The sequence below is a fragment of the Coloeus monedula genome, assembly GCF_965178545.1.
Source record: "Coloeus monedula genome assembly, chromosome: 1".
Lineage (NCBI taxonomy): Eukaryota > Metazoa > Chordata > Aves > Passeriformes > Corvidae > Coloeus > Coloeus monedula.
Window position 1 is genome coordinate 102,282,214 of NC_138781.1, and position 24,044 is coordinate 102,306,257.

The following is a 24,044-nucleotide window of genomic DNA, read 5'->3' on the forward strand; positions in this document are numbered from 1 at the left end:
GATGCAACAATATCATTTTTAATTTGTTCCTTTCTGCGAAAGATCAAGTTAGTGCTGAAAGACATTCCAGCTGTTTTACTAGGATAAGTTATCTGATTCAGCTGCACCCAAAATCAATTATGCTATTTCTTGCAGAGTTGAATTTTACAGAATATGATCACATATACAGAAAAGATAAGACAAAGGAATATGTGGAAACAATTTTACAAATCTGGCCCTTGTTTCAGTCTTACTGCTTCTAATTTATCAATATAAATAGTAATTGTTTAAATTCATAATAGCAGGGGATTTACAAAAGGGCAGCCATTGTAAGTTGTCCGTATAGACTCTATTAAAAGTTGCTTTTTAGTCTTTTTTTAAAAATTTCAATGACTGTGGTGAAGTGACAAAAATTGCATCCAGTTGCAGAATTCTGGATGAATTCCAGTGCAATTAAAAGAAGCTTTGAGTCAATGTGATTCTTATTAAGAACTGCAATTTAATGAAAATTGCTCGTCACTTAAGTGTTCATGCTGAAAGATATTATCAAACAACACTTTATGGTAACTGGTAAATTAAAACTGTTCAAAATACAAACAACAATTGAAACTGTAAGGTACCACCAGGATCAAGTTTTATATTTCAGAGTTACTTTTTTCCCTTGCACTGAGTAAGATGATTTGTCTGTTTCCTTTAATGCCAGGAAGAAAAGGAGGGCTATCAAGTGGATCTCGCTGAATAGTAGGAATACTGGGCCACAGCCAAAGTAGAACATTATCATTTTATCCTCTAGGCAAATAGGACTGGAAAAGGAAATAGAAACAGAGTTTGTAGGCCAGTATCTTCATGAGAATGTCTCTAGTGTTACTGTTGTCTAGGTGATCTGCTTTATAAAATTTCATTTTGCTATGTCGCTTAAAAAATTTCCTATGCCACTCTTAAGTCATCAGTAAAGTCAACCTGTGTAAAGTATTCTGAGAGTGCAGCAGACTGTGTTGTATAAAGATTGCTGAAGTCAGAGCACTCTGTGAATGTAATTGATGAGTAACTCTTTCAAGGCTCCCCTTGTACAATAAAGTATCTGGCATGACTTTTGAAACTGGCAAAGACAAAACTGGGTAGTAAAATTTGCATTAAATTTATCAGTATTTCCTGAGTTCTCACTTGCCATAGTCTAAGTCTATTGCTGACAGTGTATGAGGAGAGATTTATAACTCATCATAAATAGTTCACTTGAAATCCTACATTCTGTGTCAAACTGTTCATCATATCTGATTCTTCACTTGTTGGTGTAAAAGGCAAATAGTGAAAATAGTTTCTGGATTACAGAAACCCAAAAAGAATGAGAGTAACCATCTAAAATTTTGGTGATAATTTATCTTGTAATACGAAATAGTTTTACTGCTTCTACTTGATCTGGTTTTGGGTTTTGTTTTGTTTTGTTGGGAAATAAACTTGTAGTCAGTGTAAATGAAGGAGTTGGGGGAGAGTCTCTTGGGGATAAATAGTGTTTTCAAATTACTTATTTTCAGTTGGTCCAACTCTGCTCTCTCCTGACTGCCAAAAAAGTTTCTAATTAGCTTGGAGAATTTTTCTTTCCATAATTTTAACTAGTTTATTTTTTAACTACTGCAAGATGCCCTCTAAAACTGTCTTTCTGAATGTAGTTGGTTTGAATTTTTCTGAGTTCTGCCTTCTTTGCACTTCTAATTTTATGGTCAGTCTAAACCAGATTATGTGTAGCTTAATAAAACTTTCTGGTTTTTTGTCTTAACATGGAAAACACTGTAGAAACATTTAACAAAGGCAGTCAACTGAAAATGTTTATTTGAAATATGAGTAGAATCCATTATCTTAAGGTATAAATCCATTGCTCTAGGAAGTTTTCCCTGATTTAGTATTTTCCCAGTTTTTCCCTGTCAGTATTTATAAAGAAATAACTGAAAACCATATTTCAAAGGGAATTTTTTTGGTTTATGTCTTGTTTTCTAAATAAATCTTTTCTCATAGAAGATTGACATAACTAGGTGTAGATAATGACAGTATACTTTAGAGCAGGATGACTTTTTCAGGATATTTACTCTTATCTAAGTGTGCTGTTTTTCTAAGGAAAGCTTTTTCATTACTTGCTATATGTAAGTAGAATTAAATGAGACATTAAAATTGTAAAGTGTACTGATACATTTATTGTCTTGAAGCCACTCATTTATAGCTTTTCATGAGTTTCTACTTAACTGTTAGCACACTTCTCAGGAGATAAATAGCTGATTTTGCTGAGCCAAGACAGCTTTTATAAAAGATTATGATTTAGCTCAATGTTAAAATTTGCATTTCATTTTTGGAATTTATTAGTTAAAGCCCGTAAGCCAGTGTACACACACATACACAGCATTAGCCTTAATTATTCTATGTAAAACATTTCTTTAAAGTAATGATGTTTGTGGATTTCATGTCTTCAGGGTCCTTGTGTACATGATGAAGAATCTGGCCTCTCTCACACAGGAATACCTGCACTTAAGGCCCTTTTGTATCACTGCCAGTTCTATGAACAGGTGAATCAGATGGTGAAACACTGTTACCTGGGATGTTACATGTTTGATTTGAATTCTTACAAGGAAGACAACCTCAACATAGAAAAAGGTGGTGTAACTGGTAAGTGATGTTGATGTAATCTTGTAGTATTTTAAACCTGCTTAAATAACTTCTAATTTTGAGTCACTTACCTCCAATAATTCTTAATAAAAAGGAAACTAAAAATATATAAACCCTGCACTTAAATATGTTGTGGAGTCGAAATATTGCTGTGAGGATTTAAGTAAATAAGTTACTAGTTTAACTAGCTTAACTAGTTTACATCTCCAAAAAGTTGAAAATGGAAAAGACATAATTGGTTCTGCAGTGCATTTTCTTGCAAAATATTGGGGGTAAAATACTTTTACTTATTTCCACTTTGTGACATCCAGTCAAGTTTCATACAAGGAAAATTTGGGGAAAAGAAATATGTTGACTGCTTTTAAGACTCCTGTTTCTTGATGTGTTCAACTTCAAGGTCACATGAGTAGGAGTGGACTCTAATAATCTGAATTAAGCTGCATTCTAAGACATTCAGATATAATTTAATTCATAGACTGATGAAATGTAATACTCAGATTGGATTTATTTGTTTATTTTTAACCTGTATACCCTTGGGATATCTCAGATCTAACATTTATATTGACTAATCATTCATTGAACAATATTTCTAAGGCTCACTATATGATGCATTGTGGGAACACACATTCTTGTCCAAATTATATGATGATCATAAGTTTAGAGAGCTAGGGGATTTTTCAGAGCTCAGTTAGTAAAAGCTTTCAAGGGACAGAAAATTAATGAGTTCTTTTTCTTTTCGTTCCTATTTGTGGGCCTGAGTTTCCATATTTTCATCTTTTAAGGCTGTAGATTTAAATAGTTCTTTTTAAGTCGTCATGGGTGGACTAAACTTCAGACAAAGCTGTTTAGAGAAGCCCTCCCACTGAATCGTGAGGTGGAGGAAGGACCCCCTTGCTCTCTAAGCTCCTCCTCAGAGTGGAGCCTGGGTGCAGCTGGATCCAATCCTAGACCCAGACTTTGTCAGTGGTTTAAATCTAAGGAATTACAGAGGTATGGTTGAACCTTTGTCTGACTTTATCCTGTAGGATTAAGGATGCCAAACCAGATATATTTATATAAGAATGAATGACTTACTATGCTAAATGATGAGACAAAAAGATCTTAATCAGCATTATTTGCTGCACAGTATAGAAGCTAAAACTACTAGTATAGTACAGTATAGTGTGCTCTATTAAAGCAGCTGTATTACAGCTAGCAAAAAAGAAGCAATTATTAAGTAGAGATTGATGTTACTCACCCATACCAATGACCCTGGGCACATCTCTTTTGCTCAGTCTGGAGGAGTGACCTTGAGGGGCATCCCCACCCAAGGGAGGAATCTCCACACGCACTTCAAGGGGTATTTTAGAATAACCTGCTGTTTGAAAGTGGGACTGGACTTTGAGAGTTTAAAGTGATTGACTGTCAGTCATATGTCTCAGACTAGCTGTGCCTTAGGATTTTTAGATAAATGTGGCAGATATGATAAAGTATCCTTCAACTCACTATCAGGATGTTTACCTTTTGGGCTTGATGAGTCAGGCAGGTTTCGTAAAAAATTCAACACCAAAAGCAGCATGACACCCCCTCTCAGTTCACCACTTCTAGTTTTGTAAAGTAAAGTATTGTTTGAGTTGTTTTCTGCATTGCAGGCAGAGCATCCTGCTAAAGTCTGCATTTGTTAAACCTGTTCCAGAGGCATGAACAGAAGAGGAATTTCCCCAGCTAAGTTACGACTTTATGACAGACTCAAGGAAAAGAAGCATTCTTGGTTAACTCACTGAGAGAAATACCTCAGCAGTATACAAAATCCAAGATATTTTACTGCTCCCATGGTCCTCTTATTTGTGCCTTTTGGTAGTTCTGTTAGCGATGCAATATCTTACCTAAGAGTAACTCAAAATGTAGAATGATACAACTTTTGAGTGAGCAGTTGGGATACGTTTTATCATGTCATTGCAAAGCAAAGCCAGAAAATACAGTATTTCAGGAATAAGAAACAAATTTTTTCTTTCTTTAGAAAGCGGAGAACAGGACCTAAACCCTGTTGGGTTTTTCCCTATGTAGTTTTCTCACATTTTTCAGGAGTATAAAAAACTCATCTGCAAAGTTATGCTAAAAATAAAATAGTTCAGTTGAGTAATTAATGAAGACACATATAGGACATCTACTTTTGTGGGCTTTGCACTTGCAGTCTGTGTAGTCTAGCTTTATTCTTTATTTTCTCTTCCAAATATATGAAAGTTTCTGAACTATTATTGACAGATTCGTGCTATAAAATTTTTGGCACTTTTTATTCTAAAACAGATTTACAAAGTAATTCTGCCTGTATTATATTTATGAATATGGGTTCTCTTGAAACTACTTCTCTTAAAATGTGAATTTGTTTGAAGACAAGGACATCTGTTCATTATGTGTGTTCTTTGAGACCCCAGTATCTTCAATACTTTTGTATTCTTGCGTTTTAACTAAAACTAAATCTGAACTATTTGAAATGACTAAAGGTTATGCAACTGCAGTTTGAGCGAAGTGTAGCTTTTTCTAGACTATGTTGCACTGAAACACTTCTATTTCTGTTTATTCAGGGAATTTGATGGATAAGATTTCATAGGTGCACTGTGTGAAAACTTGTATTCTGAGATCTTCTGAAGGATAGCTGTGGTTGGCTACTTTTTCACTGAAACAATCCTTTAAAAAGCTTGTTATACTCTCTGCTGATCTTACAGTAATTTTGATTCTTATTTTTGTTTCCCTACAGATTTTGATGATTCTCTTAATCTTTGGAAGGCTCCACCGAGTCAGAGCAAATCTTCACATTCTCACTCAACATCTGAAACTATGGTAACTTGCAGAGTAATCTATTAATTTTAAATATAAAGTTGTTTGTAAACTGCTTTCAAGAAAATTAGTATTCTTAAAATTGTTTAAAAAACTCCAGCAAAACACAAAACCTGAAATTAGTCAGAAATTAGCTGTGAAACTAAGTTGAAATTCACTCCAATGTGGCTTTAATATGCTGAAAAACCCTTTCATGATTATTGACCTGAGCAAAAATAAATGAGATAGCTTGCCTTGACTAGCTCAGTGCATAAGGCAGTACTGAATTCTATAGCTTCCCACAGCAAGACATTTTCTCTAGAGATTACTCTTTAATTGGCTTTATTGACAAAATGCAGTCGTCTCCATTTCTGGTTGTCACTCCTGTTGCTTTTATCCAAATTGTCCTTTCAGAGTGAACCTGTATTTACACAACACAGCTGCAGAACTGGATCAATCAAAGCCACATAAATACATTGGGTATTCTGTGCGTGGACTATGAAAATGCTTTTGTAGAATTTAAAAGTGGCACAAGTGTTTGCAGGGCCCAAAAAGGACATGCAAAACAGAAAGCAGGTGGCTGCTTGAAAAATTTGTTTCTGGCTAGGATGACTACTGCAATGAAAAGCTGTCCACATGTGCCATCTTTCAAGATGGCAAATGCAAAGGAGGAGAAATTGAAATACATTCTTTCAGTTCCAGGGTGGACTTGCAGTATCAGTTCAGGCTGTGGAGGAAGCTTTTATAACATTCATTAGTTACCTGATAAAAATCATGTATTTTTCAAAGACTGCGGTATAGCTCCAATAAAACTCTGACATGTTGCACTGAAATACATTTTTTTGGTTTAATATTCAAAATTTTTCATTTAAGAATGACCATCTAATCTAGTACAGAAGCCAGAATTTCATTGCTCAGAAATTTCTTTTTTCTTAAATAGATGCATGTACTGATGTGACAAGGGCTGATAAATTACAAGATCCTATATTTTTTTATTGATTAAAATTGCTATTCCCAGTTTTGCTGTGGAACATGGTAAAAATAAAAACAGAAAAACCAGTATTGAAATTTCATCTCAAAGTATTACACAAGTATAATTTCGTTACTCTTTTGATTCTCTCTTATAAATGTATTGCTGTCTAGTACTCATAATGTTATCTGGCATGTTTTTAATAATTGAGGAAAAAGTACAGTCTAATAGTAAGCTAAAATGTGTAATTTTCAGAAATTTTATTAATTAATTTGATGTTCATTAATCTAAAACAACAATCCCCCTCAACCCCTTGGGGTTATTCTAAACACAAATATTCAAATTTGAAGATTAAAATCAAAATAAATGAAATGCATGTTAATCAGGAGGTATATGCAATCATATTTGCTGCTTAAAAAACATTTACATAAGAATCTCAGATTTCTTAAAAAGCAGTTGTTCCCAGATCGCTTTTTACTGAATAAATTGAGTACCATTTACTTAGAGGAATGAAAGTTGAACAAATTTCATCTTGTTTTTTTCATGTTACTTGAAGGCAAAATTAAATTCCAGCAATTCTTATCAGGGATGGGTGTATAATCTACTTAAAATTGTGCTTGAGTTTTTATGAATAATTTTAGAGTTCATTACATTAAATTTCTTCAGCTTCAGTAGCTTAAAAAAAAAAAAAAAAGGAAAAATAATTTGGAGTCGACTACATCAAGTTAATGTATTATATTTATATATGTACAGTAGCATCATAGTTTAACATAAAGACTTAGCTCTACTATTCCATTCAACAGATAGACAACTAATTATTAAAAGTGGAAAGCACAGTGTAGTACTAAGATACACTAATTTATGTCAGTCTTCCACATACCGTAGACTTCATACTTACTAAGCTTATGCTCTTACAGCTAACCATGTGAGTTTTATAGAAGTTTGTGGTTTTTTTTGTTTTCCTTCTTTCCCTGACAGAAACTCACACTAAGACTTTGATTGTCATTTTTGGAAGTTAGTTTAATTTCCATTTATCCTTCATGGACATTTTTAGCAACTGTAAAGTTTTGGTTTTTTTAAATTAACTCAGTTTCTTACCTTTAAAAAAATGCCAGTGCTGACATGACAGATTGAAAATTTCCAAGCTGCAAGAGGTAGAGTTCTGATGTTCCAATGCCACTATTATTAGGAGAAAAAAGATGGAGGAGCGTAACTTTAATGGAGTCTGATTGCAAACTGTATTTTGGAGTGCAGTTACCTGAAGTGTCTTACCTAGTGAAGTTAGGAAATACTTCTGAAAATTCAAACTTGTCCTGAAACCAGGCATTTGTAATTTATTCCTATATAACTTCAAGTTTTTGGGTTACAGTTCGACCCAATTTCTGTTTTCATGTATGAGTAAAGAAATACAGTTATGAAGTCATTACAAAAAGTTTTTAGAAGTTTGTTGCTAAATGTTGGATGTTGATGGTGCCAGGAAGATATTGTTATTCCAAGCCCACGAGATGGCGTGCTTTCCCCATCACATATGGAAAGGAATCTGCAGGTCTTATTGAAGGGAGAAACGTGTTTTAGGTGCATTGCACAGATTGGATGAAAACACCCACAAATCCCTGAGAATGAGCAATCAAGCCAAGTAGAATTGTTTCTATTGAAAACTATTCTCTGATATTTTAATAACATTTAAAAAAAAAAGGTTGATCTAGGTATGTCCATATCTATTCCTACTCCTAACATGCTATTAGTTTTCTCTGCTTTCCAATTTCATGTAACCAGTACTTTATTTGAGATGTCTGCTATCATGAGCTGATTTCACGTAGGGTCATATGACCTTAACTGAAAGTTGCAACTAAATTACTTTTTGGCTTCATCTTTTTTTCTCCATCCCCAATTATTTTCCCCAAATTTGCAGAAAGAAAAATTGAGAAAATTACAAAGAGCGTCAGAAATTTTACAGAGACCATAAGTAAAATTTTGCTCATTTTATGCAGTAAAGAATAGTTATGTGGGGATTAAATCAATGATTCAATGTAATAGAAAAAGACAGCAGAACTGGATTGTCTGTTCTGTGTTAACTCATGTGGACTGTATTTTGTGTCTTTAAGATCCCAGTGGATTACAGATTTTTGTCAAATTCATCTTTATTTTTCTGTGAACTGGAATGTGGATACTGCAAAAAGGCCAGTTCTGACATGATTAATAATCTTGGTAGTTTATAGAATAAATAGTTTAAACGTTAACTCAGGTTATCATTAGAGAAGACAAATCCTTACTCTTGTTTCAACCAACATGTTTGGTTTGTGTTTAGTACGTATGACAGGAGATCACCAATCTGCACGGAGATACCAACTTGCTTTACACTGCAAGGCTGTGTCCAGGACATCTTAGCAAAATGAGCAGTTATTAAAAAACTTGAGCTAAAAATTATTTGGGCTAAAGATCTGCAGACAGTTCCCAGACAGCTTTAAGTCATGGCCATTCTTTCCTATGAAATCTTCTTGCTATTTTTTATGAAATGTGTGCTTTATTTTCTGGAACTGTGGTTACCAGAGTGCTATACAGTTAAGTGATTTAAACCTTTGAAAAGAGAACTGAATAGAATTAATCACTGCAAGCCTATTAAAGCAATGCCACAGGGATTTTTGTACTAGAGGTTAAGAAAAGAGCTTTTATTCCTATCTGGTAGATAAATGGCAAAACCCTCACATTTCTCCTGTGTTTCCACTCTGACAATTTTTGTATTCTTTTGAATTAGTTCTAATCTGCAGTTGTCATCTCCTCTCCACACACAGAGAACCTTTTCCCCTTTTATACCCCCTTCTAAAGTTTCCCTGTTAAGCAAAACAATGCTTCATTGCTCCCAGGACCAATATGGTGGCAGTAGTAAATATCCTTTACTAAATACTTGTGTCCAGTGTCCCAGACTTCCAGTTCATCCTTATCAAAGGTGATTTATAAAAGTGGTAATATTTTTTTTTTTCCCGGAAGTTGGAACAGTGTGGAAACAACTTCATTGTGTTACTGTATGTTTTCTGTTATGATAGCAGAAAATTTATGGCTTTAATCTATTTCCCACTGTGAAGCAATTATCAATAATGATATTTTTCTAACTAGATAAAGCTTTTGCATTTTTTTTAAATTTTTTTTAGCTTAACTGAGAACTTCTTTTTATTTTCTTGCCCAAAGTGTTTAGAGAGTTGTAGAAGATAGAGAAAGAACAGTTGTACGGGGTAGCTGATACTGTTTACTAATATGTGAAAGGTTGTATAATTCATAATAATATCTGTAAGATGAATCTCAGTATAGTTAAAGTCTTTTTCGGGTTTTACTTGTTTCAGAAGAACCATATGGATTGTTAGAAGTTACATTTTGGGTTTGCACTGTTTAGGGAAAAGAGTTATGGTTTTTGTCACCTATTAGAATGCTTGGAATTGAAGTTTAGTGCTGAATAAATGCAGAATTTGCTATGTGTCAAGATAGATTGGTTTGATATAAATAATGGATTTAAATAATTATTTAAATTAGCAAGCATAAAACTTTAAATAGCTTATTTTAATTGGAAAATATGCTTTTTTTTGTGAAATCAAAACAGAATTTGAATTTCAGTCACTCAGTACAGTTTGGTACTGCATTTGGCTAATAAGAAAATTATTTAGCCAAGCATCATCCTAGTGTTTAGGTGATCCAAGCTCTATGTGAATTCTGGGTTTTGGACACACCCCCAAATCTTACAGTAGCTTGTTTTATGTGTTACAATAACCCTCTGACTTTTCTTGAGGAACAACTGAGCAGGGTTGACAAGAAAGACTCAAGACTGTAGGATGAACAACAGTGGGAGACCAGAGGGAAATGGGGGAGAAAAGGAAGTTACAACATGGAGGTTGCAAGGATACAATAGCTAGGAAGAGAGTGATCTGTGACTTCCTTCCCTGTACCCTTTTTGTCTGTTAAGTCACTTTTAACCATTTCCTTGGGTAAAAATATATTCCAGATGTTATTCTAATAAACCTTTAAAAAAACCCCAAACCTTTGAAATATTTCAGTCTTCCTTAGAAAGCTCACTGTGAGGAAAATTCTAATAACACCCTTCTTCAGGTTGTAACTCTGTTGGGATTTCTTTGGATTCCCCCACTTCCTGTATTCTTTGCTCCGTATAGTGACACTCTTGAAGAAAATTGTCTGATGTGAATTGTCCATCGAGAAAATAAAAACCAGAAGTGAAAGAGTGACTTGACATGATAGATACTTGTCCTATGCTCTGAAACAGGTTACAGGTCTTGTTTCACAAAAACACATAATTTAGCTGGACACTTTGGGTCTTCTGATCTCAGGCTTGTGGTTTTAAACACAGTAGCAAGAGCATTAAGAACTTTGGAAAACACACAAAATTCATAATGTAAATAATGCAAAATTGGTAGGAGGAGCATGGTATGATGTCAGTACAGTTATCTGCTGTCATTGAAACATCTCATATCTTCACTATGCAATGAATATATGTAAGGATCACAGGATTAAGGTTAAGAAAAGTACCCAGAGTCAGAAAGACTCCGGGATGTCAACTTTGACTGATCACAAATGTAAGTGTGATATTTTTATCTGAGTGTGTTCTGGTACAAAGGGACAAGTGTTCATGTTCTCAGTAGAGCAAATAATCCATGAAAAATTTGAGTTTAAATTCTTCAGTAATGTCTTTCTATCTTTATCCAAATGTAGGTTGAGTCAATTATATGGATGAAAAAGAAGGATGAAGAGAAGGAATTTCCAGTAACATGGGCATTGATCAGTTTTTAACTGAAATGTTTCAGATTGTTCATATTGCCCATATTTTAACAGTTTCAATTATTGGATGTTTATCATATATATACACACACATAGTGGACTAGGACAAAATTTAATCAAATTGATTTTGAACAGTAATATTTACATCGTATTTGGTTTTGTTGGTTATGATGGGTTGTTCCCCCTTCCCAAGCAGAATATAAATAGAAGACTAGTCTGTAAAAGCTGGAATCAACTAGTTTCCTTTTTATGACTTTCTAGATTCTGTCTGCATCACCATCACTGGGGAGTGTTACTGAGCTTCAGGCAACAGTTCCAAGTTCAGCCAGTTTTATTCCTGAAACTGTAGTTGATCGGCTTACGGCACAAGGCAAGTCAAGCTTGAGTTGTGTACCTAATGCTAAATACAGTGTATTCACCTGCCCATATTTCAGTATTTGTTCATGCTGTACATTGTACAACTTGCATGTTGCTGGAACAGCTGATGCTTCTAGTGGTTGTTTTAGAAGACAAACATTAAACACTTTCTTTCATATTAAATTTGACAGAAGCAAGTGAAAATGGTACTGCTTGAAATGTAACTCAAGACTTAGGTTCTCTTCCTGGCATCTAGTCACGTTTTCAACACATCAGTCATGGTGTAGCTGTCATATGCATACGTGCCCACAGGAGTGTACATGCACACACATACACAAAGATGTATATATAATTCTCTTTATATGTAGATAGATAAAAACTAATATAATATAAAAAATATATTTATAATCATGTATGTAGTGAGAGCTATGTGCCAATAAAAATATTATTCTTTTAAAGAAAGGACTGGGAATTTGTGTCTTTCCAAATTTGCTACTTATCTTTACTTAATGCCTGGTATTTCCTGTATCTGATTTCTTCTTTTTTTTGCATTAATTCCTGAGTATACAGTTTAAATATAGAGAGGACTTGGATGTTTTATGAAAAATAGAAATAAATTTGTTTTATGTAACTGCTGTAACTGCTGCAATTTAATATTTTGGTTGTTTTGGTTGCTTTTTTTTTTTTATTCAACACACTCTAGGTCAAAGTGACACAACCATAACAGAATCTCCAAGTGAACATGATTCTCCCATGTCTGCTGCTCTGTCTAAACAGCGTGCTGTAGTCACACCTGCCCTTTTGTCAGCTGTTTGCAGCCTTCTGCACAATCTGCTGGTTGTCATGCCAGAAGATACTGGAATTGCTCTTCAACAAACACATTTGCTAACAACTCTCAGCAGGTATGAGATCAATAACTGTTGAACTACAAACAAAGTATAGTGATAGAGGTTTAAAAAATCTTTGCATGAGATCTACCCATATTTCTTGCTAAAACTGTTAAACATATTGATCACTTCTTGCTCCTGAAGTGTTCAAAACTGCTTTAAAAAAAAAAAAATACAATCAACTGAAGAAAATAATCAGAATGATTTCTTTTTTTTTCACAGAATAGGTAGTCAGTGATTCCATTTGTGGTCTATGTCTTATACAGGACTACTGTGTTTTTCTCGTGATGTTTGAGGTTCTTGTCAAGTATTTTGAATTACAGATCATTTCAGCTCATTTTATGATTTTCTTCTTTGAATTGTATGAAATATTTTGAAGATGAGCCAAGGATTCTCACACTAAAAGAGAGTAAATAGAACTTGCCAAATTTGGCTGATAGATCCTAGTGTTTTACTTCTTCTTAAAAAGAGGAACCACTTCAATGAAGTCTTCAGATTTTATTCCATGTTTCCACTTCCATTATAGCAAATTCTTTTGTCTGTAAAACGTGTTTGGGAGTCCTGAAGTGCAGCATGAAAAACTAGTTCATTTTTTGGTAAAAGTTTTCAAGAGCATTTGTAGTTGCTCTACATGCTCCAGTTAATGGAAAAAATGAAACGCAGACAAACAAAAACCCCCAACGACCCTCATGTGAATACAGCTTATATGATCATAGAGCTGTTTATTCTTCTAGAGGAAAGAAAATAAGAAATCAAATAGGAAAAATTTATTTTTGCCAGTACAGTAACAGCTATTGGAATTTATATTAGTCTAGCTATTTTGAAGAAACTTACTGCTACTATAGTTGCCATAGACTTTCTTAAAATAGTGGGGTTTACCAGTAATTGTGTCTTACTTTATTTTTACTCTGTTTATTTATATTTTTCTCTTCTCTGAAATGTTAAGTTAATAGAATGTTTAATTATTTAACTGTATTTCTAACCAATTTCTTTTGTTTTAGTCTTGTAAGTGCTAATCTGATTGAAAGATGTATCTTGGAACTGAAAGCTCCATTGGGTCATCGATGTCATACAGAACATGTAAAAGCTCAGGTTAGAGAAGCATTTGTTACTTTCTAATTTTTTGAAGTTATGAATTTAATTATGTTAGCCTAATTTATGATCATTAACATAGTCCAGACAAACTGCTATAGGCATTCATGTGAATCTTTGTGCTTTTGACAAAGCTTAAGTGAAAATAAACCATTTTATTCAATGTAGAAAAATTAATTTCTGTGTTAGAACTATAATTAGGATGACCAAACTGAAAATTAATTGTCTTTAGAAAGTAAAAGTTAAGTTTAGCCATTGAAGAAATTATATAATAGAATTTTTTTGTTCGTTACTGAAGTATGAGCGGATACTGCAACACGATGTATCAGACAATGAGGCCCGTGGAAAAGAAATATCTATGAACCGATTCTTGGTAGATGTTTCAGAGATGTTTATTTCTCCAGCTGCATGGCCGGGGCTCTGCCGAGGAGCTGTTCCAGTCACCGGACTAAGGGTCCTTCTGCCCGCGCAGGGAACACAAACCAACCCATGGGAACGAGGCTGAGCAGGGGCAGGGAAACCCCGTGTCTGTGCCCTCAGGGCCCCTCTGCCAGGGCTACATGGCAGGGGAGGGACCCCAACATGAGCCAGATACAGTTACTGACACATTGGATATTTATTGTCTATAACAAACCTAGCTGCTTTGCCTTGTCTGTGATCCTGCAGACACTTACATAGTTCTCCACTAATTTTGATGTATGCAAACTATATAGGGTTACTGCTGATAGAACTACCTTTTAATCAAATTTATCTCTGTATATACAATATGTAGAACTTACTGTTTCATGACATAGTACCATTTCATAGCTTCTGCTGCTCTGCATTCAGATTTATGTTGAAGAAAATTACTCCTCTAATTAAAGAAATGTGTTTCTACAGAAAACTTACAAGAGAAAATAAATAATAGGGCATAAAATTAAAAATGTTTCTCTTAATTTTTACTGTAGAAGATGAAACAGAAACCTTAGTCTGGAAACACATGCGTGCAATCAATTTTCTCATAACAAAGCAAAAGCTCCTTGTGTAAAGGTCATGACTCTTGCTACATATACAGCAGCATACTCATTGGAAGCTCACAGAGAAAAACATAAGAATGGTCATTAATACTGAGGAATACATCTGTTTTCCTAGAAACAGAAACTGACATATTTATTTAAAGTGCTGTATATTAATTCAAGATGTTATGAATCGGTTGATGTAATGTGAGTAAATTTAAAATAATGTGGAAGGTGTAAATATATGGCTTTATTTGATATCTTTCTACAAATATTTAACAGGTCTTGTTACTACTTCAGTACGTGTCATCTGTGTCCAGGCTTCTAAAATCATGTTTATTGGTGGACTCCCATCTTGTAAGCCAGGATGAACTATTGAAACCTCTCTTGGGGAATACCTTCAAGATTCTCACCGTACGCCCCAAAGATGGGTTAGGTAATGATGTACTTTGTTTCCTTTATAACCAGACAGAGGCAGGTCTTCATTTACCTACCACCTTCACATAAATGGACAGGTGTGGTCAGGCTCAGCTTTCCAGGTTTGTGCACAAACAGTTTGATTTTTTTCTGTGTTATCTTTGCAGATACCGAGTTAACGTCTGTACTTCATGAAACATGGGTAGACTTCTTCAGCTTTCTAGCTACATTACTGTGGAAAAGTGGCCAGATATCTTTTCCATCTGTGACAGCAGCCCTTGCAAATCACTGTACAGCAATAATTGGTAATGACTATTCCTGGATGGTTTTTTTCCTACCAACTAATCAACAAATAGAAAAGAGAGTCATTCCTGTTTAGATGATATTAAGTGATTACTAATGAGATATCCACAATGAAAATCAAATGTGTCCAGAGCTTGACTGACTTGTTTTGTTTTCTTCACATGTATGGATTAGTGATTTTAGTTGTAAACCTTAACCAAATGTAGCATTTGTGAAATGATCAATTAGCACTTCAATTTTTTCCCTTCTGTTTTTTTAAATACCTTGCATAAAGGAAAGCAAAGTTTTGAGGGGAGACAAGAGACATAAGAATTCAAGATTATTATACAGGGGTTTGTTTGTTTCTTTATATTTTAATTATTCTTATGTTAGTTACTTGCATAGCTAAGCAAGATTCTGTGAAGTGCTTCAATACTGGAGTATGAGCATAGTCCAGACAAGCTTGTGCATGTTAAGAGATCTGGTGAACCCAAATCCAGTTGCAAATAAAGTAGCTAATGGATACTGTTTGTTTTATGATGTAAGCTGCTGATAAAGTGAGGAGAGTTCAAAAAATTACTGAACAAATGAGTGATTGAGTGAAATGGAGATTGCTTTTTTGTTTTATAGTAAAATGAATGCAGAGCAATTAATTCATTCCACCCTTATAAAACTCAAACTTTTCTTTCTTAGGTTTTTTTAAAGACTTCTTAGATGCATAGAATCTGTAGAATTCTTTGGGCAGTGCACAGTGTAACTGCTTCTGGGTTCACATGCTTTCTTTGATAAGTCTTTCTGTGTTCTAAAGTATACTTGAGCTTTATTCATAATGAAATGTAAAAATTTTAATTTTTTTGTTTAACCTTTTAGATACCATTTCTGATTGTATTCATCTGTCTACCACATATCCTGCTTTATATGTGGCTAGTTTACAGTTCCTCTCTGTCCTTTTGAATGAGGAAGGAAGAAAACAGCTCCAGGATAAACAGAGTGTGTGTCAGAATCCAAGTATTAGCTTTTTTCTGGATCACACTGAAGGATGCCAGGCACCAGTAACTCAACTTACTGCATTAATTATTCAGGTATTTAAAATTTGACAAGGTGATTTCTGGATATATTTTTGCATTTTTTATTCTTTTACCTCCTTTATATTTAATCCTTCCCTTATTTGCGGATGGGTAAAATGTCTTCTGTCACTTAGTAGTAAGCAAAGTTATATGTGAAATCTGTGTCTAATTTGTTTTCCCTCACAACTTAGTTCTTTTATCTATATACTTATTGTCCTTCTTTAAATTATGTGCAGTTGTCACTGTAACAGTCATAGTGACGTATGATTAGAAGTGTAGTGTTTTTTCTGAATGATGCACATTTTATATAATGTAACTTATGATTTCTATAAGTCATTGTCTTAGAACTATTTTTTAAATAAGTACCTTAGTACTATTTTGCTGTGTAAAATGTATTTTTGTTACATTTATTGGTCATATATTGGATGGTGTGACCAAAAGAATGCTCTCTTAGCATTCATCTCCTCTCTTCCTATGGATGCTGAATTCTTGAAGAAAAACCTTACTCCTACCAAGACTTGTCCTGGTATTTGTCACAAACACTGTGTTCCTTTGCTTCTCTGTTGCAGCACTGTGGCTTTATCATATCTATTGGGGCATGGTATTCTGTCCACTGAGAACTTGCTGTGTTTCAGGGAGGAAAAACTTCCCCAGACGGTCTTTCTTGGTCACTCTACCGGCCACTGAAACCAGAATTCTCTGGTTTTGGCAACTAATTTCAGATAATTTCAGTGCACAGCATTTTCCTGTGAGGACACGATTTTCAGGGACTCAAGCAAAACAGGGGCACTTCATTCAAATCCCACAGTTTACTAAATATCCTGCTAGGTTTTTGTATTTAATGCTTGCATATGTGCCTGAAACAAAACTCCTTGGCTCTGGCACAAAAAGTGTGGTTGCATGAGAGTATGTCTGATAAAGACATGTAACATTCCTCTGTTTTCATACAAATGTACATAACTGCTTATTTTCATACAAGTGTACATACCTGCCAACAAAAGGGGATGATTCTTACAGTGACAGCAGAAAAAGTTGATGCAATGAAGAATGAACTGCAGCCAGGTCAATGAAAGGACATCAGACATAGTTTGAGTATTGTAAGAGATACCAGCTTTTAACATGCTTTTTAACTGTTCAGAGATGTAGATAGGCATTGCATTTTGTTCATAAAAGAGTTCAAAAGATAGCCTATGCTCTCTGGGTCCTTACATAGCTGCTATGATCTCCCAAAAAGGATAACAGAATTAGGAAAGAAACAACTTCAGTTTTTTAGATCAAAGTACATGTATTTGTGTACACCCCGTCATGGTGATCATTGTGAGGACAGTGGAATGAGGAGCCCGTGGGATGTAAACTGAGCTCTTAAAACAACAAACACCTAAACAAAATCACCATAAAAAATGGAAAAACAACACAAAAGATTTAAATATGGACTTTCTTCAGGAGAACCACTCTTAAAGAGAAGCAGTCAAGCAAATAATTGGCTAATATAGAAAAGGATGAGAGATTTCTCAAACAGTCATCCCCATTAATCATCCTAAATACATAAAATCTACAGAATACCTGATATATGCAGTGGCAAATGCTAATTTAATACCCAGTGTGAATATTAGTAGACCAGGTCTCAAATTGGTATTCATTATCACATACAAGACATAGAGTAAGTGCACATGCTGGCTTTGAAAGGCTTTGATTGTTTTGCGTATGTAAATGTTAATCCTTGTGTACATGTGTTTAAGATCAGAAATAAAATTAATAAGGAAATCATAATGTATACATAAGTTCTCAGGTTTTGGCCCTAGATATAAAACTTACAGTGTTTAAGGCTGTGATTTCCCCTTCAGCTAACTCACAGTAGGTGCAGACTAACAAAGCTGGGTCTGCTTTGGATTTATGGGACACCTTAAATTTATTGTACAGCATAATTTCAAAAAAGAATAAAGTGTCTGTTCTGATTTTAATACTTTTATAGTACTTTAAAACTACAGAATCTGTTGGCACAAGGCATTATGAATTTATAGAGTTTTTCCTGTTCAACCAGTAGTTAATCATTTAATTAATTCTTAATTACTTGTGTCCCCTGTGCTTGGCGTAAATTTTCTTTTTTTACTGTGAACTGTAATTCTTGATTGCAGAGTAAGAAAAAATGCATAAAAGAGCATACTTCAAGAAAGAATGAAATTTTGCTAGTGTTCAGGATAAAATTTAGAAAATAGTAAGATGAAATTAAAACTTTGGAAAAAGATACAGGTATAGGACAACTCACTTTAATTATTGGATCAGTTCTAGTCTGCCACGTAATACTTACAGGAAAATACCCAAGAGGTTGATAGGGAAATATGGTTTTTATTACTAAGATATTCCATGAATGTTAAGAGAAAGTAAAAACAGCTAGCAATTTAATAGGGCAAAAGCCTTTGAGTAGATAAATCACAAAACCCACATCTTAGGCTATGCAGGATTGCTGGAACGCAACAATTTTTTCTTTCCTGGCTTGTGTAAATTAGTTTAAACTTTAAGCTTTCTATATTTTTAAGTGTTCAAACGTATAAATTCTTTAATTTGAAATGAAACCATCACAGAAAAATAGTTAATTTACTTCGAACATTCATGTGTTGCTGTTAGATTTGAGATACCACACCAGATCTAATAAAAACAGTTGTAGTCTAAATGTAAATTTCTTTTTTGTTGATTATAAACACAGAACGCAGTCCATGCTTCAGTGCTTTGATTTGGTGCCAGTTGTCTTTATCAATGAGGTGTTGGGATTTTGTCTAGTTATTAACTTAGTAGTCCTTATTCCTTGACCTTTTCACTACTGGCTACAGTGAACACTTCAATAAATGATGACCTTAGAGTGTACATCAATATTTTATTGCATATGAAAATTTGAAAAAATTTTTAGGCCATTAATATATGGTGTATGTAGAGTTAAAATCTCTGAGGTCCTATGGATGGGTACTCATGAGATTTCTGTCTAAAGTATTAAGATTTTCTTAAGATGTTGTATTTTTGGCTAACTTTAAAATATGTTTTTCTTTTTACTGTGATCCAGCAACTGTTCTTATTTTCCTATATTTTTGTGATTGCAATGGATGCTGTTTTCTGTTATTCTGGATGTCAGAACTGGCATGGTATTTTAGGGAAAATTGCTAGATAGACAAAATTCTCTAGTGGATAATCTTTGAAGCACAGACTGCTCTTTGTCTTTCAACTATCTTGTTATACGACTCCAAATAAATATTCCTTTGAAAGCACAGAGATTATACTTAGGTTATTAGAAGTGTGGTGATGCTCACAAAGGCCTCACAAAAATAAGACAAACTACTGTTTTTCACTGGTTAGAAGAGTATCTAAAATAATTACCAGTGATTTTTTTTTTAATGGAATTTCACTATATTTAATGTCTCTTCATCATCATTGTGTTGAAGGAGCAAATTATCTGCAATACCAAGCCTATTCCTGAATATTAGGAAAAGTATGGAATACCAGGATTTGGAATCTAGGCCTTAGAAATGTAGAATGTTAAGAAAAGAGTAAGAGGAGTGGGATTATGAGCAAAAGGAGAAAGATTTAATTTAAAAAATAAAATTAGTTACAAAAAATAATGAAACACTTTAATGCAGACTGACTATAAACATGAATATAGAGAGGGAGAAATCTATATAGGAATACAGTGATAAATCATCCAAATGAAAATATAGACTCTGACAACCTATTTATAGCTATGAATACTACTTTTAATATGATCACTTTTTCATTTCAGTAATGAAATTGCATTTTTTTAGGTCTGTGAAAGAAAATCTTCAAAGGATGTGCTGAAAGAAGTTGCTACAAATGCACTGCTGTCTCTGTTAGCTGTCAGTAAAAATGCCCAGAAATGTGCTTTGAAAGGTGAGCGTTTTAAAATGTACATTAAATGATTTATGAATCAAATGCTTGCAGGTGTTTCACATATTACCTTTAAATTGTAATTTTTTTTTTTCCAAGCAGAAGACCTGGGTTTCAGTGGCAGGGCTTTTTTCAGATTTTCACTAAGAAATCTTATTAATAACGAAAGTTTTCCACTGCAGAAGAAGTATTATGTTGTAGCCAGTTTAAAACCCTGTGGTGAAGTCACAGCTCTGTGTTGGAGTTAAGAGGAGACCTGTTAGCTTTTACTACTAATGGCATATTCATCCGTTAGAAACTGGAGATTTTTCACTGGCAGTATCTTCCAATACTTTTTTAGGTAAAAGTATGCCCTGTGTTTTCAGTTCTGGCTGTACCTGGACAAGAGAATTCTTTTTCTCAGCTTTGTTCTTCCCTGACTCTGTTTCTTAGGTCCCATTTTCCAGTTTAAGTAAGATATTCTTCCCTTTACAGTAGTAAACCAACTTCTAATCAAAGGCTTTTTGTGCCCTCTAGAACACAGGGGAGAGTGGTGAGTTTGCATTTCTCACGTATCATGCATTTCATACCTTTTGATCAGTCCAAGTGCACTTTGTCTTGGGTGCTTTCCTGTAACTTAATCTCTCAGTTGTTTTTTCCACTTTTTAAACCTTCACTACACTGAAATAGATAGCTTAGACAGATCTGCTCAGTGTCTGATCTCTATAGTAGGAGAAAACTCAACTTCAAGTCTTATGCTTTCCATTCTTTCCCAGTGTATTGGTTCAGTACTCAGCCCTTCTTCTGTTCTTCTGTTGATGACCTACTAGATCATCTAAGATCTTGCTTCCTGTGAAGGCACTTCCACTGCAGGAAGTGCATCATTCTGTGCTAGAGCAGCTTTCAAGTCATCCTTGTTGTGCAACACAGATCTTAGAAAAGAGGAAGAGGACTTCTTGGATTCAAAGCAGTGTTCTAAAGACACCTGTGGCTCTAATATCACCTGTTCAGCTCTTAAGGACTGCTTTAAATTAAAAATGCAAAGTCCTGCACCTCAAAAGGTACAAGGCCTTATAGCAGTAGAGAGCTGAAAAGGGCCTGGTAGGCAGCAAGTTGAATGTGAGAAGACTAACAGCATCCTGGGCTGTATTAACAGGAACACAGCCATTAGATCACGGGGAAAAGATTCTTTCCTCTAGTTACCACTTGTTAGATTAAATCTAGACTAGTGCATCCAGTTTTTGCCCAGTACAGAAAATGTCAACAAACTGGAGCAAGTTCACCAGAGGGCCATAAGGGTGGTTATGTTCACTTGTCCTTTGAGAAGGGGCCAAGGGAATGGACTTATGTTCAACCTGAAGAAAAGCAGGTTTTGGGAGGACAAGTCTTCTTGTACCTACGAGATTTTGAAGAAGTCAGTGACAGGTTTGTTACAGCAGTGCATGGTATAGGAGGGTAGAAAATAATGGGCATAAATTGAAACATGAGAGTCAAACTGCCTGTAAATAAACATTTACTCTTCAAAGGCAGTAAAGCAGCGTTAGACATAGTGTGCTGTCTCTGTCTTTGGACATTCTCAAGACCCAGCTGGATAAAGCTACAGGCAAACTCTGCCTGCTTAGGGCTTACTCTGCTTTGAGCAGGAGGTTGGGTATATGACCTCTGGAGGCCTCTTCCAGCTTGTATTATCCCATTATCATGGAATCATAGAATGCATTGGAACGGGCCTTTAAACCTTTAGCCTAAAGGCTAAGCCCCTGCAATAATCAGGGACAACTTCATCAGGTCACTCAGAGCCCTATCCAACCTGACTTTAAATGTTTCCAGGGATGGGGGATCCACCACCTCTCTGGACAACGTGTTCCAGTGTAAAAAATTTCTTCCTCATATCTAGTCTGAATTTGTCCTCTTTTAGTTTAAAACCATTACCCCTTGTCCTATTGCAGTAGGTCCTGCTGGAAAATTTGTCCCCGTCTTTCTTGAGCTCCTTTTAAGTGGAAGGCTGCAACCAGGTCTTCCTGAAGCATTCTCTTCTCCAGGCTGAACAATCCCAACTCTCTCAGCCTGTCCTCACAGATGTATTAGATCCCTCTCAGTATTACTGTGATCTGCCTCTGGACTCACTCCAACAGGTCTTTTCTGTGCTGAGGACCCCAGAGCTGGATGCAGTGCTCCAGGTGGGGTCTCACCAGAGCAGAGCAGAGGGCAGAATCTCCTCCCTCCTGCTGGCCACACTGCTTTGGATGTAGTCCATGATGCACTTAGCCTGTTCTAGACAGTGAGTGCACATTGCCAGGCCATGTCCAGCCTTTCATTCACCAGCACCCTAATTACATCTTGACAGAGCTGTTCTCAATCCTTTTATCCCCCAGGATTGCCCCAACCCTAGTGCAGCACCTTGCACATGACCTTGTTGAACATCATAAGGTCCATCTGGACCTTGAGCTTGTCCCGGTCCCTCTGGGTGGCATTCCAGTACCTCAGGCTTGTCAATTGCACTGCTCAGTTTGGTGTCACCTGCAAACTTGCTGTGGGTGCACTCCATCCCAATATGTTATTGATGAAGACATTAAGCAGTACTGGTCCCAATATGGATCCCTGAGGGACACCACTTGTCAGCAGTGTCCATCTGGATATTCATCCATTGGCTGCTACCCTCTAGGTGTGACCATCTAACCAATTCCTCATCCACCATCCAGTCCACCTGTCAATTACATAACTCTCCAATTTGGAAGGATGTTGTAGAGGACCACGTCAAAACCCTTACAGAAGTCCAGACAGATGATATCTGTAGCTCTTACCTTATCCGCTTACGTAGTCACTCCATCACCTTATAGTGACTTAAAGACTCTAGATCCAAAGAAAAGAGCCTAACTCAACATTTTGCACTTTTAAGTCATGTGAATCGTTCCTTTCCTTTGTCTCACCATGGATGCAGCAAATTGGCTGTTCTTAGGGAAAGATTGGGTAATATAAATGGATAACCTCTTGAAGTTTCACGCTTCTAAGCAGCATTGTTGAAGATATCCTGAAGAATTATGAGTTGTTATCCTCTCCACCCAGATCATCTTCCCCTCTCAATCTTACCAGTCCTCTCTTTGGGCATTCCTGTCATGGGACTTTGTTGCAAGAGGACTCAAATGTATTCTTGCTTCTTGAGAGCATTCAACTAGATGGCACTTCATCTCAGAAACCATTTGTTATTTCCTGATATCAAGAAGATAACAAGATCATTGCCAGAAAGGTATTTTGTTTTTTAATAAAGTATTTTTGATTGTGAATGTAATTATAAGTGTTACTGGTTTTTGTCTTTCAGCTGACCTGATAGACAGCTGTATAGAAAACATGAAGCACATTCACGCGCAGCTGAATTTGGTTTCCCTAAAGCCTGGGAAAGCACAGAGAAAAAAGGTAGCTATAAAAACCAAAACATTGATAGCATAAGGCACTTCCCAGCTATCTTTTTGTTTGTTTGCTGTCTTGAGGCAGATACTGCTCGTATCTGTCACGAATGAGACAAAGTAAATGACAACTTGTAGTGGATCCAGATACTGGAGCTTTTGTAAGATTCAATGATTTTAGAGCTTTTACCAACTTAGTTATCTCACATGCTCTCCCACCCAGAGGTCTCACTAGGTCTCAGCTACCTTTTCCAATGTCAGGCAGAAAATCACATCAGTTCATACTTTGCAGCTTCTCAGTCTTGGTGTTCACTGGACAAAGCCCCTGGACATGTCCTGGTGTTTTTTCTCCATGCATCTCTCTGGTCCTCAGGATCTTCTCCCATTTGCCAGGTTGTTCCTCCAGCCAAGATCTTCACATTCTTCTTTTGGGCCTTTTTTTTTCTGTCAGGGACCATCTCTTTTCAGGAAACCTTTTTGCCACTAACTTTTCTTTCCAG

The 24,044-nt window shown here is 35.4% G+C and overlaps 1 protein-coding gene across 1 annotated transcript in view; it reads left to right on the plus strand.

Moving 5' to 3' along the window:
• Nucleotides 1–24,044, plus strand: part of RTTN (rotatin) — a 79,216-nt gene that overhangs the window by 42,788 nt on the left and 12,384 nt on the right. The window contains exons 33-42 of the mRNA XM_082295142.1: nt 2,439–2,631; nt 5,369–5,451; nt 11,438–11,546; nt 12,237–12,435; nt 13,422–13,512; nt 14,790–14,943; nt 15,092–15,229; nt 16,077–16,288; nt 20,062–20,167; nt 23,460–23,554. Of these exons, the coding sequence (XP_082151268.1) occupies nt 2,439–2,631; nt 5,369–5,451; nt 11,438–11,546; nt 12,237–12,435; nt 13,422–13,512; nt 14,790–14,943; nt 15,092–15,229; nt 16,077–16,288; nt 20,062–20,167; nt 23,460–23,554 (1,380 nt within the window). The remainder of the gene's footprint in view (nt 1–2,438; nt 2,632–5,368; nt 5,452–11,437; nt 11,547–12,236; nt 12,436–13,421; nt 13,513–14,789; nt 14,944–15,091; nt 15,230–16,076; nt 16,289–20,061; nt 20,168–23,459; nt 23,555–24,044) is intronic.